This window comes from Anopheles maculipalpis, chromosome 2RL, assembly GCF_943734695.1.
Source record: "Anopheles maculipalpis chromosome 2RL, idAnoMacuDA_375_x, whole genome shotgun sequence".
NCBI lineage: Eukaryota > Metazoa > Arthropoda > Insecta > Diptera > Culicidae > Anopheles > Anopheles maculipalpis.
The window spans coordinates 88,732,696-88,748,645 of NC_064871.1; the positions used below are offsets into that span (position 1 = coordinate 88,732,696).

Below are 15,950 nucleotides of genomic sequence, written 5' to 3' on the forward strand. Positions count from 1 at the left end.
GTTGACAGGCAGTCGCCTTCAACTGCAACGGTAGTGTATTAAAACAAAATTAATAGAGTTTAGATTAGCAAAACACCGCATTTTCTTGTAAAACATTGTGCTTCAATGATTGCTAATAATACTCTAAAGTTGTCGTAGAAATGCGCCAGAGTACAGCCGCTTATTTACTGTAAAAGCAAAAGCCCCGAAGCTAATATGCAAAAACCTTGAAAAGTGTCTGAAAAATGCCTCCATTCTACCACGCTTCACTGTTACTTACAGCCTTTCTAAAATCAACCAACCCACCCGTAAGCTTTTCAAATTTCCATCATCCAATGGAGGCGCCTGGTGCTCGATAAATCCAATTCAAATGTCGGGGGACGAAAAACCCATGCGCTCGCATGACGCGAAACTCCAGTCGGTTTCTGGGCATGGTACGGGGGCATGACCACCTAAACCAACACTATTATTCATCCGGTTTGCGCTTTCCCGGCGTATGCTGGAGTGAAATTAAAATCTACATAACTGCACCGTCATGAATCGGGGCAAAGCGCGCGCGCGACTCAGCAGCGGGATTTTCTTTTTCCTTAACTTTTTATTTCGCTGTTCCGCTATTGTGACGATAGCCCGGAGCGTTATGAAGCATTTATAAGATGAGTTCCGTTGGTTGGTGTGCTTTTTTTTTCAAACGAAACTGCTTTTGAAAGGTGATCGGGAAGTAGGACAAGGCCACACGCGAGCAAAAGTTTGTTTCCCACGTGCTGCAGTAATTTCAAGAAGGATTATCGTGTTATATAATTTTATTTACATTGCACAAATTTTCTTTCTATAAGAAATCTATTTCGTTGAATTTTATATTGTCCTATATTTGGTTATTTTGACAGTAAGGTAGATCGAAATGAACAAAAAAATTCAATATCATTTTCTTAAAGTTTTTCTTAAGAAAACAAACAAAACATCACTAAAAAAAACTTTCAACCCAAATGCATAACACCAAACAAACAGTAATGAAGAGCCTAATAAAGTATTAAACTGCCCGTTTTTGTTCCATACTTGTCACTGTTTTTTGTTTTTTATTTTGCTTCTCTTTCATGTTTTAGACTCACAACTTCTTCCTTCAAAACCCTACCTATAAAATGAAACTCCTACCCAGCCTGTGCCACGCTACGGCACGACAAAGAATGTATCCATGGGCGGCAGATCTCTTCCCACGACACACACGTAAAACATAAAACTGCCCGGACTTTACATCAACTCGAACCCACCTCTAACTGTGCTATTGATATTGCTGCTTTCAGCTACAGCTGTTTAGTAAACATCATTCATTCATTCATTCATCAGCCAAAGCTCTATCATTTTCCATTCGAAGTGCTAGCGAAAGCAATCACATTCCCATACAAAAACATACTTTGCCCTGCTCAGCACTCACACACACACACACATCCCTTCTGCAGCTCATCAAACACCCAGAGTTTGTTTTCAGTGTTTTCTTTTCTCTACATTTTTCATTATACACTCGCTGAGAGAACCGGCCGAGGCAACGTTGTGGAGGGAAAAACGTTGTCTTTTCATAGGCGAACAGCAAGTTGATGGTGGCCAGTTGCTAGGCTGGCAAGGTAGATGTGCTTTGGCAATAGTTTATCGTTCGTTGGTGTTGATGTTTCTGGTGAGAAAAATCTACCAAAGCAGTAACAACAACATGATGATAAGGGGTTTAAAAAAATAGCATTATATAACTTTTTTCAAAAATAAGAAATACTGTTTTTTTAAAATAAACATAAACTAAAGAAAACAACCAAAATTGTTTACAGAAGAAGTTGAATCAGTTTTACAAACGACAAACGATTTAATAAACATATTTTGAAAGAAACCCAATGAAAAAAAAAACACGATATGTACTTTATTTGCAAAACATAAATTCTCGAAAGAAACTCACACACAAAAAAACATATAAGTTAATTAAATACAATAAAAAATTATAGAAAAACCATTTAAAATTTATATTTAATAAAACGATAAACAAAACAAAACACAAAGAAAAACAATTGAAGCAAAGAGTTGATAATCAACACAGAATTTTAAAGGCTATTTTGAAATGAAAATTACATTTTTCATTTCCTAAAGGACTTTTTCGCCATCCAATGTTAATTTTTTTTAACAAATACGTGGTATCGGCAGTCTAGTAAGCCATTTCGATGGCCGGCGTGACCTTCGAAACACGTTAAGCCAAGAAGAAGAACCAGACCAATGAGTAGGACGGCCTGATGCAGAGGCGACAGCGGGGCCGGTCATCACACGACAGCACCAAGGTTCAAATGACATTCAGGCCGTTCTCCCGTAGTGAGGATTGACTATTCAAATACGTAGTATTCATCCATAAATCTTTCAAGCAATTCAGTGGCCTGCATGTCCTAATAGGTCGTTAAACCAAGAAGGGGAGGAAGATTTTTAGGTATAAGAAGTATTAGGAATTCCATCTGGATGTAACTCAATTGTTTAATTCTAAGTTATTGTAACATGTTGAAATTAATGGCATTCATCTGGCTTGTGAAAACTTGCAAAAAGTGTTGTTAAACTCTCGGTTTGACACGTGTGACAAAACATACTTTTTTATCAACAGAAAATAATTGTCGAAGAAAATGCGAAAAAGCTCATTTACGAAATAAAAACTGCGGCTGACAACTAAATAATGACCCGTGAAACACTGTAATAGAATAAAAATTTTAAGTTAATAATTTAAGTGGTTTAGAAAACAATTAACAAACAAAACAATTCATAACAAAGAGTGCAGAAGAGTTAATAAGCGAATCTCCTTTAAATGCTTCCAAAACAAGCAAACAAGTTATCTCCTTGGAAAAAAAAATAAATAAATGCAAATCAGAACATTACAAAGAACCACTCTGGCTGGGGAACATTCTTCCGGGTTGATTCTTTTGTCCGTCCCACAGATATGAGTAAGGGATGGCGCCGCATCGAGCGCATCTGTTCAAGTGCGGTCACAATAAAGCACAGCACAGTTGACTCCCAACCTTTCCCCAACCAGCAGCATGCGCCCACGGGGTTCTGCAAGGATGTGCACTTAAAATGTAACAAGATTGTCATGTTGCAACATCTCGATTGTTACGAGCGGCACCCACCAGTAGTGCCTGCAGCCTAAAACTCCCTTCGCGCCCGAAGCCGGAGAAACTTACGCAACAGAAGTCCGCATACGTGCGCGTACGTGTGTGTGTCGTATGTAAGCGTGTGAGTCTGTGCAGAGGGAGAGAAGATTACGTTTATCTATTGGTGCAAACCGCACAGAACCTTCTCGTAGCGCACACTCCCAGGAGCTTTCCCGGAAAGACAGCGTGTTTTGTAAGGTTAGTTCCTGCAGGACTGGTGGAGGTTGGCCTCCCGGTATCCATTAAAGGTACAGGTCACAATGAGGTAGCAGCAGCAGCAGCAGAAGTGGGTGCATATCACACCAAGCTGCTACTTTTGGTAGGTGACTTATCCGTTTCGCAAAGATATTCCAACTGCCTGGAAGGACAGGAAGGAAAACGCGCTTCAGTTGCTTCTTCGGCTCGAAATGGTAGAGATCCGAAGCGGAAGCGGAAAACACTTGCACACACACACACGATATTCCGAGGATGCCGGATGCAGGCGACCATGATTTAGACACGGCATGAGCTGACAGGAATGGGATACACAATGGCAAAACGTTGTTATCATTCACCTTCCATCTAGCAGCAGCTTGTTTGTCCTTCGAGCCGTGGGTGGGAACCCTTTTTCCTTCCTCCACAAGCCTCCTCAGCCGTACGGCTGATGTTGGTTGGAATAAAAACCTTCCACGAATAATGTACAGCAGCACCCCATACCGTGGCACTTGGTATCGCTCTCTCGGACGACTCGATGCGCTTGGGGATGTTATGAGGCCCTACCACGAACTAAAATCTACATCGATAGCATACACACACAGAGAGGTTTGGTAAGGTTATCCAGAAGTCCATAAAGCATCTTTCGGTAGACCTGCAAGGGTGACACCACTTTGCGTGGGAAGGGATTTGCACTCTTGCACTCAACCCTTCCGGGAAAAACGGGGGTGTCTCGCTAAAGTTATCCAGCAAATGTACGAGCAAACCCGAGGTCCGATTCGTGCAATGCCCAAGAGAGATCCCATTTTGCATAGCTTTTTGCGTCCGCCTGACTCGTTGCTTGTCCCATTCGTTAACGTTTTCGTACAAGTCTGGAATATGGCAGTGGGTGTGTGCGTGATTCAAGGGAGTGTTATTGAGGTTGGGAAGGGACATATTCAATTTCTTTATGCAGATGGTGCCATTAATTTTTACGACACGCCCGCCTTTTGAGCGTTGGGGTGCTATGCGATGTTGCCGGGAAATTGAAAACGCATTAACGCACGACTGTGAGACACGGGACTGAAAATCGCCGTTTGAAATCTTTAAGATTTCATAAACGAAGATAAAGAAGAGAAATAAACATAATAATGGCTTTTAAAAAAAAAAAAATCATCTAGAAATAACAGGAATAAATAAATACAAATGCAAAATATCATTTGCACCTCGATAGTAAAACCTGGCACACCTTAATTACGGACAAGCACATGAAAAATGGCGTACCACGCCACTCACAAATAATTAAGTTACATTGCACATTTGCTCGCCGGCAAGTGGGAAAAGAGGCTTTAAATACAATATAAGACAAACACTGCGTCGCACACACGTGTTCTGTCGAATTGCGGCGCTGTGGCAAGCATATTTCGCATGAAAAACCCCTTTACATACATACACACACACACCGTACCCAAAGGTAAGTACCGGAGTTTCCGGCTCGTTCACTTACGCTCTGTAGAGCGGAATGGAGTTCGGCACCAGTTTTAGAGTCTTGCTGGTTCCTTGCTACACACCACGCAACCAGCCCCATAGAGGCCCCCTGGATGTGGATTACAAGTTTTACAAGCCGTCAGTACCTCATTACCGGTGTGAGTGGAAAATGCGCATCCAAGCGTTAAGAATTATGCTTAAGGAAGAAAAATCAGAATTAATAGTGAAGTTTTAAAGGGTTAGCGCAAAACTTTACATGATTTTTGCAGGGGATTTTTACGGGGGATTTTATAGGGTTTTTGAGCGGAATAAAGCACCATTTTGTGGAATATTGCAGGCTTAAAGAGGAATCTTGCATTCAGTTAGGGGATTCTTCTAACTCAACTGTAGGATTTCGCTACCTGCTGTGTAATTTCTGTCAAGCTTTGGTTTGCAAATGCAATCATTTTTAAACATTCCCATTCAATTTTCTCTCAATTCCATGAATAAACCCTCGTGTAGGAATACAGGTTCACGTTCCAAGAATGGAAGTTAAACCATTTGTTCACAATTCAGACGAATCGTTTCATATTACAGCAAGTTCCCGCGAAAGGGGCAATTTACAATTTCGAGCCAAAAAAAAAAAATCAATTAAATTAATTTGTTGAAAAACAAGTCGCAAAAGCAAACGTGCAATTTGTAACAGTGAATGGCTTAAATAATTGTTTCATGGTAAAATCATAATGAACACTGCTTAAAACCCCTGTTCACACACAACGCTGCAGAATTAGCTGCTCTTCAGTGGAAACGAATCGATTTTCATCCTCATTGGAACAATTGAGAGGGGGTAGAATATTGGCGTTCACACACACACACACACTCACTTAGAGATAATCTGTCATCACAACTTTTGTGCAGTTTTTGCAGTCCCACCAGTTGCCCCATTGTGGGAAGCTTCAACTTATCGACTTTGATTGTTATGCTTTCTGCGTCCTCTTTTGTGTTAATTGTTTTTCTCCGTTCAATGAGTACGCTCAACGAGTAGAAATCGATTCAGAGCTTTCAATTACACATCTCACAAGAGGCACGTACCCGGCTAAGTACGTGAAAATGACATTTCTGCCTCAACAGTTGTAGTAGGACGCGGTCCTTATTAGGTTCTTTTCCAGCTGCTGAAGAATGTCCCTTGTGTTCTCAGCGACGTTTATTTGTGACTGTTACGAGCAAGGGGGCTCTAGTGAGTATTGATTGCTGCTTACGAACTGTTTAAGCACTGTTTAAGTGTCAATAAGGTTCTCTTATTGGAGCAATATCAATTTACAATGGATTTTTGACAGAGGAAATTACAAACATAACCCCGCTTGGCAACAAACGGCAACAAAATAACAATAAAGAAGCGACAAACTTCAAATCACCCACAGTTGCGGACCACTTTCCACGCTTACTGCTGCCAAACTAATCAGCCTTAGTGCGCCCCGTTACCTTGCTGCTGTGTCAGATTTCCGTACAAAGAAAAAGTGTCATAGCCACGGTTTGCCACTGTGTGATTGCTCGCGCACCTACGAACCAGCAGTTTCCGGAAATTAAGAAAACCCCCCACACAACGATCTAAGTACGGGTTTTACTTTTGGTTTCTTTGTGCACCATTAGATTAACTTTGTTTTTGGACCTTCACCTTCTCCCAAATGAAACTCTGCCTGGCGGATAGTTACGTTACACTGAAGTTGTTGGTAATTTTCTCCACCAACAACCCGAGAAACGTCGGTAGTCGTCACCATTTCCCGGACACACCTTTCGGAGAAGAAAGGTTGAACCTTTCTTCGAGACGTTTGGCGCCACTAATAGAGTTGTAATTAAAACTTTCATTCGATTTCGTTCTCGAAGCCCGGTGTGTAAGCTTAGTGTGCCGGGTACCGTGCTAGGTTTGGCAGTAAAAGTTTGTTGTATTGATTGCTTTCATTTTTTCTCCTGTTAAGTTTAATATTTATATCTAAAGGAAAAGTTGGCTTTTGTCTTAATAAGAGCAATTCCTAACGAGATTACTTTTTAGCTACAAATTAAAGCGATTAAAGTGGAAACAATTTCGCCCTACATTAAACAAGTCTTGGAAATTAAGGCTAGAATTATTTTACTCCACATCGTTTTGGAGATAAGAAAACACATTAAATAAAACATGACGCTGTACATAAATCGATCGAGAAGAAAGATAGAAACACAACGCAACTTTATGGTGCATTGTGCATCCACAATTGAAGATAAAATGCAACCATTAAAACGAGTCAACAGTATTGTACGTGAGCAATATATTTGTCGTGTTCCACCGTAACTCTAAAGTGATGTCCTCAACTTCGCCACTCCCCCGCCAGAACTAACCTCTGTCAGTGATCTTTCTGCTGGGGTTTTTTTTCCAGGTCACGGAAACGAAATCGCTCTCTTGATCTAGTTTTATGTGTGCTTCTAGTGACGAGACCACTTCCCAAAGAAACGACCGAACGCTACCGATAAGTTGTAATAAATTACAAAATATATTCCGGTCCACCGGGTCAAACCCTTCGGGTGGAGGGAAGGAAATATGGTATTCAACTTTGCCCAGTAAACAACCAACTGAAAGCGTGTTGAAGGCGGTGGAGGGGATAATAAATTGTTTGAATGCTCGGGAAAACAAGAAAGTAGGATGGAAAGTGGAAGAAAAAATATTGGATGACCGTCGAAGGAACTATTCTAGCTATCCGGGTTCGGGAGCGCTAGATGGCGATAGTAAAAGCCAGAACGAGAATGCAATTCTTGGGAATTGTTTTATTGCTCGCTTGGTAAATGGGAAATGATCAAAGGAGAACGTAAATTGAGGGTGACTAAAACAAGAACAAAAAAAAAAAAAGAATAGTTCAGGGTGACCCTAAAAACTTGGAGTTCGAGCGCAGAGCAGGCGACAGCAAACTTTTGCTTCGAACGCGCAACACAACTTCAAAGCGATAATTCACACAAATGATGCATTAAAATAGAGTAAAAAACAGTAGAAAAAAAAGTTTTAAAACCGTGGGTGAAAGCACAACAAAAACAAAAAACTTTTGGGAAGGCAAACAAATGAAAAAGCAAACTTTTTTATGATAACAATGCCAAAATAAATCATCGAATAAACAGATAAACTTTCCCAACAGAGAAAGAATGCAAGACACAAAACATACCGTGCGAAATAAAAATAAAAAATAAACGAATAAATACGATTAGTAGAATTGAACAAAAGGAAAACTTTTAAACTCGATAGTCGAAAATTAAATTGGAAAAAATGTTTTAAAAAAATACATACAGGGTTTTACAGGCTACTTTTAAAATGCGAACCTCAGTTGCCTTTTCTGTATAGGTATTTTCCACAATGCCAGGCATATTTCTTTTCCGTGTGTACAAATAAATTTTCGTTTTGTCAATTCATTTTGAAGCAATGTTAAATCGAGTGATTTTTTAATATTTTTTTGGGGTTTGTTAAGAGAGATGGATATCATCCTTTCCATAGGCCACCGTTGATACATTGGTGTGACGATCGGCGCCTTTTGATCTTGGTAGGTGTATTGGCAACATGTTTTGTTACGGTGGAACCGGTTATTGTTACACCATGGTTGGGAGTGATAAGATTTGGATTTGTTTGTAAAATTAAGGACGACAAAAGTTATCGTGTCAGTCTGATGAAGTCAGAAAATGGGAGAAGTTGTATTCTACCATGTCTACGTTTTTCGCTGAGATATCACAATGTGAATACACATTCCAACTCAAAAAATAAGAATCCTTTAAAAATGCTCCGTGAAACCCTGTACACCGGAAGAAACGAAAGAATGGAAAGAAAATGGCACTGTTATGTAAGAAATAAACCCATTTCAACACACATACACACAAAGGGAGTCGTTTTAGAGTTTCCTTTTTAAAAGCAAACTATACTTCCTTCGTACGATACACTGAACTAGGACAGTATCACTATCGGTTGGGGGAAGTAATCATCATAATGTAACACCATTCAACCTGCACACCTGCATCCAGCTACCACTACTACCTTACACACCGATACAGAAACAAAAGAAGATTACGAAAAAAGCTCTTGTAACTGGGTGTTGCATTCGAATGGCAATCGAATGGTGGGCAAGCGACAAACGTTACATGGTCAGTTACCCCTTTTATGCCTTCTCGGTTGAAAACTTACGGCATTGGCTGTCGCGTACTGCTGCTTCTACTACTACCGACTAATGAAATGGATGAAGAACATAAAGCTTGGGCCAGAAACAGCAAGAGACACCTGTGGTTGGCTTTTTACTACTTCCTGTGCACAAAGTTGCTGGCTATCGGAAATGTCATAAGTTGCAGAATATCCTGACAGAACGATAAGAATGCAACGAAACAAACGCTCGCAATGTGAACGTATCGGAAGGATAGTTACGGGTAAGTTATTTCACAAAGTAAATAGCGTGGAGAATAGTATGGAAGGTTTCTTTTTTAAAGCTATTAATATGATGAAGAATTCCTTGTTCCTCTTTTTCTGCTGAACATTACAGTAAAACCAGAAAAAAGACAGTTTGAATGTAGCTATTGCGAGATGTTTCCTCATTTCGTTTCAAACCTATTCCCATGTGTGCTTTCAATTTTGTTTCCTCCAGTATAGGATTCAATGGACCTGGGAGTTAGTAGCATGATGGAAAAAAGAATAAGCGTAAAGCTCATGGGAAAAGGGTTTCCTCTGAATGTTCAAAGCTTGTGAGCGAGTCTTTCGTTGAGTATGAGTTCTACATCAATAGCGAACTTGAAAAAAAAAACATAGTCCTTTAGGATGGACAACAATCAACGAGGTTGTACCTAGAGAGGTAATTCTTGCCATTTTATACATCGATATCTTCGGCAACCGACAATCAAGACCACAGCCGGCATATCCCAGCAATACATCTCTCGTCGAACATCCTCCTTTGGTGACTTGAAAGTTTACTGCAATCAAGAATCATACGGGCGAGTGAAAAACACACACACAGAGACATACTCACAACCATCCGGCGGATATCCTTGGATCAACTGTGGCAAAAGAATGCACACGAATCGAGGAAAAAACACGTCCGACACGCAAAGACACAAACAAAACCCAATATGGCGGCTGTAATACGAAAAAGAATCCGAAAGTGCCGGATGAAAACGATGAGTTCGGGACGCTTGGTGGATGCCACGTTCAAGCCAACGGATGCTGTGGTTATAAGGAGGGAGAAAGAGAAACCCCCCAGAGCCTCCTGAACAACCTGGATTCCCACTCTCACTAGGATTCCTTCGTTCTTTTGAACCGTGCTAAGGGATTGCATTACTTCCCACGGTGGAATCGCTCTATTTTGACAATATTTGAAGCGAGTACTGTGTGTGTGTGTTTGGGGTATATTTTTGTTGTTGTCGCTGTTATTCTGCTCAGTTCTATTCTGCCAAAAGTCTTCAGCCAAACAGCTGTCGGTAGGTGGAAGAAAGCAAACATTACGATGAACATCGCTCGGCAAAGGCGGCAAGGAAAGGATTTCAATTTTGGCAGATTGAATTTCCTTTTCCAACAAATGTGCTCTGTGCACATGGAAAAAAAGGTGTGGAGTATATGGTTGTGCTTCAAGGATACTTATTTGCCATAAAAACTGTACAATCAGCCTTTTTTATGGCGTTATATGAGGTAAGTTTGAAGGCGATTCAATCGTGAACGAGTTCTATCTCTATTTCTACCAAAAATTATGTCGGCTTACTGTATTAGTCTATTTTTATGCAACTATCAACAATCTGAACTTTCAACTGAGATCCTCAACTAAGTCACTTTAAACGAGAAAATGAACCACAAATGAACACTCGCAGAACGATCAAGCATCGAGCAAAGCTATAATTTTATGGATCAATTTACTCGGACATTGATCTCATCATGAAGCGTGGACATTGCTCGATCTAACCCGTAACCATCTGGTTGCTTCAACGCAAATAAATGCAAACAAACAACCACAAACTAACCAGCTTGCTTTCCAAACATAAACAACACACTTCTCCCTTCCGATGAATTCACGCCCACGTTTTATCACAATTTAAAATCCCATTCGTTTTGGTATTGTGCACAGCTAAAATACTAAAAGTCATCCAATTGAAGTCCAGCAATTTGCCCAAACGTATGCAACGGGGGCGGTTCGAGCGGGGTCTAGCCGCTGGACACTTAAGCGGTTAATTCAATAGAGTAAAATGACCGTAGAGAAAAGTCGTTGACATTTCACTGTGGACAAGAGTGAGTGTGCTCAGTCGTGCGACTGTTTGTGATCCATTTTTCCAAACCAACCACACACACACACACATTCGAACCCACACATTTCGTGACAATTTAAACCAATCGAAGCGATTTTACCGTTTACCCACGTGCAGGCACTAATAAACTGCAGCTGTGTCACATGTGGCAGGACTAAAAATAATAATCACTGGGCAGCAGCAGCAGCTCTCGGCACATACAGAGGGCCGCCGCTTGTTTCCGTGCACAACCTTGAGGTCTGTTTGTGACAAGGCGAAGTTTGTTTTGATATTCCATGCCAACAAGATCGTGCGCTAGTGGCCGCCTTGCGCGATCACAGCTTGCACTTGTGTTTCTTAGCGCCTTGTTAAGTCGCCAAGGGCAAGGCCGAGGTAACCGGGTGGCGTGTCGTGTCTGTCTGTGTGTACGTGCGCGCTTGTTTAAAATAGTTTATTGCTTTCAAGTCACCACACCGATTGCATACATTTGTCATGCCCAACATTTTTGGTGGTCCAATTTTTCACCTCACCCCAGCTGCCGTTTTGTAACTGACAGCATGCAAAAACCGATTAGTGAATGTCGCCATTTATCATGTGTGGCTGAGAAATGGATGTGGTTTGAAGTACCCGGAGAAAAACGCTATTTGAAAGAACCGAGTCGATGGCAAACTAGAAATTCTACAATCTTTGTTGTCATTTTTTGCGAACTTCAACAAAATTCGCAAGTTCCAACAACTACTTTATCGAAAGTTACGCCTTTGATTTCATATCGATCGATTGCGCGCGTTGTCGCCGATGGCCATAACTCATCCGTGGCGTTCGCTCCATTTATCACAAACACTTACCCGCCTGCCAGCGTCTTGCGCAGGTGGTAGAGTTAGAAGCAAACAAAACCACCACCGAAATGAGATGCAAGAAAACGGTTATACCGTGGGTGCCAGTGTGTCTAGCAGGTCCGCTAGGAAGAGTTAGAAGCTCCGACGGAACAGAAGTGCACGGAACACAAAAAACAAACAGCCGTGAGGTTAAAAGAAAGTCAAACTAGGTCGCCGACCGGCTCGGTTATAATCACCGCGGAAAAACGGAAGCTTGATCGAAGTGAAGACGCGGGGCTTGATGTTTTGAAACCGTTGTGGAATATATTGCGCTAGCGGGAAGCATAGGCTCTGGGAAGAGAGTACTTCTCCTTGTCAACAACCGTCTAGGTTCGTCTGGAGCCTAGCGTCCACTGGCGAGTGAAACTTCGAGCCGTCGCTGCCAAACTCGTCAAGATCACCGCAAAACCTCAAACAAACGCCACCGCCGCTATCAACTAATTTGCATTTAAATGAGAAATTTTACATCTTCAAACATGTTTCGATTTTTCTTTCTGTTCCTTCCTGTTTTTCTGCACTTCTTTGGCCACCTTTGCTTACCTCTTTTCGTTGGAAAAGGTGAAGCTACTTAAACCGTGTTTGTCCGTACGCAGGAAGAAACGTGAGAGGGATATCTGTGATGGCCTTGCATCACAGGAAGCGATTTGTCAACATACCGTCGTCATGATGCACCAACCGTATGTTAGTCATCCATTAAGATTGTTAGCTTCATTTTTTAGTCTCCATTTTATCAAGTAGTAGGACACAATATTAGGGCCATCGTATGACGAAGGTTCGTTCAGTATATCTTGTATTTTACGGACCTCTTTTTATCAGCAAACTTTGTTCGCATAAACCAGAAAAGAGATTCTACCTTATCGAACTCTCAGTTAAGGAGAATCTGGTTTATGTCTACATCATTATGCTCGAGACACTTCCAATAATTCGTTGTATCAAGTAGAGATAATTTTGCCCAGAAATATCATTCCATTTTCCGAGAATTAATTTTGTCGAGTACACACAGTACGCTTCTCATCAGTTGGAAAACCATGCTTTACATGCTTTTTCATGCGAATTATTGTGGTCCCTCTGGTGGTGAGATGATTTTGTCTCGTAACCATCCGAAAAAAAAATCAAGGATACTAGGAAAATCTAGAAAATTTAAAAAATTCTTTCCAACAATCCCCAAAACCGAACCGACAACGAAATATTATTACAAACACAATGAAGCAACGAAGTTTGGTAATCTTTGGGCAATAAAACTGCACACAAATTGCCCACCACACAGTTGCAAGTGCCAGCCCGATCTGGGTGAGAAAACTCCACTTCCAAGAAATCCAATTCACCTTCCGGGGTATACCTTTGTACGTTTTTTTTTTGCGGTTTACTCCAAAAAGGACTCACGGAAGAGGCAAAGATTAAGCGCACACTCATCGTTTGCTGCGACCTTCCAATTCCTTCCAATTCCCTAGCTCGTGATAATCATTCCCTCGCACACTCTCGGGAGCATTTTCCCCATTACGTCTCTCCGTAGGCAGTGGCTCGTTTTTTCGACTTTTTCGTAATTTATGAGTTCTGCATGGGTGAATAATCGGAAGCACACGACCAACAGGGCGTAGGTTCTAATGATCGTGCCTTCATTTCGGTTACGCCTACACGGAACCTTTCCCTTGTCGGACGGGTAGAAAAGTTACGGGAAATTAGGATCAGTGCCTAAATCGCCGCCTTTAATTAGCAGAAACCGGGGCGAATGACTGAGGCTTAGTGTCTTCCGTTTGAAGCTTGAGAAGGTTTTTTCTTCTGTTTTCGTTCAACGAGAGATTGAAGAAATTCTGTCCCGAAAGATGCACACACACAACACACAGAGGAGGAAAGGCTACATGAGTTGAAGGACGTACAGAAGAAAGCAAAATCCCAACAAAAAAGTATTCCATACAATTCATTTAATTTCATGCCTTTTTGTGAGTAATTTCTGCGATTTGTTTTGCTGCTTGCTTCCCCCGCAAGCAAACTGTTCGAAAGATTACACCTTAAAACAAACACCCCCCCCCCCTCCCCTCCCCTTCCATTCTTCGTTGGTACTGGTAATTCGTTTGCCGGCAGCTTCTCTTTCTACCATAATTTGCATGTGCTTCTTGGTGTGCGTGAGCAAAACGCATCGTCATAATGAAAAGAGTAATTAGCATGTTGTTGAGATAAATTGAAGTAATATTGCCCCCGAGGCAATAAATACAACCACCTAATACTGTTTCTACTTCTTTTGCTTTTAGAGAAAAAGGGTGCGCTACAAAACGAGTTCCGGAATTGTTATGAGCAACCATAAAATACCATAATCGTAGTTTAAGGCTACGTTCACCAGGAAAAAGCTCCGGAAATAAATAAAGCTTAATACAGAATTAGCATTTTCCTGCATTCGGTAGAAATTAATTTTCCTATTCGATCCCAAATATGTACTAAGTAAAAGCGCAGCTGAAATACATTTAAAAACATTGCGAAACTCACCTCTTCGTAGAACTTCAAATGTGGCACCGGTTCCTCTGAAACATTGTCGCAAAAGTCTCTGAATAATAGATAGCCTAGAATGGAAAAATAAATGGGTTTTAGAATGCGAATGGATATTCCAATTAATTACATTAAATAACAGATAAGATTCTTGTTCAAGAATCAAGATGAATTAATTATCTATCAAACCGGAATCGAGTGACAGATGATCTAATTGGGTGGTTGCGCTCTTGTTTGAGCAATCGAAAGTATTGCGTGAAAATGAGGCATTGACACAACCTCACGGGTGCCTCAAGAGAATACTGCGGGACTTTGTAGTACTCCTTAGCGATAAGTTGAACTTCTATGAATAGTAAAATAGCATACTAACTCTTCTTACTGTAATAAATAGTGAAATACCACAACCAGTTAGAGCACTTAGTCATCAGAAGCATTGGACAGCTGAATCGATCTACTGTTCGATAGTCCAATCAATCGTAGAGCACGCACTCGTAATGGTGTGGCCTACAGCTGCTTGATCTTCGGCCCGCCCGAAGTTCATCCAACGAAATCTCACAAAACTACGCTCCTAGTCGACTTCCGTACATTACAGCGATCGCTATACACTCCTCATATTAGTTTCTTGGTTTAACGACCTCTAAGGTAAGATCGGCCATCGAAATACGTATAACTGCCGTATGGGCAAATAAACCAACTGTTAACAATTAAAAATGTATTGCGAGCAATTATATTATATAATTTGTATTCCTATGATTAGAAACTGCAATAAAACTCGTATTTAACTCTCGACAAATCAACCATTCCCAAAAATTTAACATAATCAAACACAACTAGTATCTACTGAGGAATTGATGATTATAACTCTGCATGCTTGAGTCAAAGACAACTGAAACGACATCAATCGTTTCCATTTTCCCACCAGTGTAAGGGAATCACTCGACACTTGAGACGTTAGACCAACTCCAAATCATTTACACGTACGGCAAGGGAGTTTTTATGGGACGAACAGTACATGGACCTTTACTGAGAAAAAATGTTTCTAGCAAGGGTAATTTGAAGCAGTTTTTAGGACGAAATTACTCACCTAATACTTGGTTGAAAATTTTATCAAAGTTGACCTCGTTTTCCTTCTCCAGATATTTGTGCATCACACTTCGAACACTGAAAGAGAAAGATATGGAGAGAGAGACAGACATAAGTAAAAATTCATCAAATTGGAAGAAGATTAATCAAATCAAACCATACTGGTTGTGAACTATGGTAAACTATTCCATCAGAACTAGCTAATAATGGATTCCTCAGGATGAGTTGATCGAAACTGAGTTGAATGGTACCAAAAAGAGAAAGAGAGAGAGCATGTAAGGATGAAAATGAGGATGGTAATGGTGATAAGATGGCTCCGTTTTTGGCAGTTTGAGGATCATCAATGCCGCATCTCCCTTCACGAGAGAAGGGAGAGCGCTCTGTCCTGAAAAGTGGGTGTTACATATTTATGGAATATCTTACGAACCATTCACCCGCGTCCCGTGGCTCTGAGCGCACAAAGTTGCAGCTC

General features: G+C 40.9%; 2 protein-coding genes across 2 annotated transcripts in view; one reads left to right on the forward strand and one right to left on the reverse strand.

Moving 5' to 3' along the window:
* The window catches only part of LOC126568516 (transmembrane protein 222), a 482,151-nt gene that overhangs the window by 192,277 nt on the left and 273,924 nt on the right, over positions 1 to 15,950 (forward strand). The gene's annotated exons all lie outside the window — the stretch shown is intronic.
* The window catches only part of LOC126567934 (G protein-coupled receptor kinase 1), a 101,992-nt gene that overhangs the window by 32,698 nt on the left and 53,344 nt on the right, over positions 1 to 15,950 (reverse strand). Inside the window, exons 2-3 of the mRNA XM_050224304.1 lie at positions 15,480 to 15,556; positions 14,396 to 14,469 (exon numbers count right to left, since the gene is read on the reverse strand). Of these exons, the coding sequence (XP_050080261.1) occupies positions 14,396 to 14,469; positions 15,480 to 15,556 (151 nt within the window). The remainder of the gene's footprint in view (positions 1 to 14,395; positions 14,470 to 15,479; positions 15,557 to 15,950) is intronic.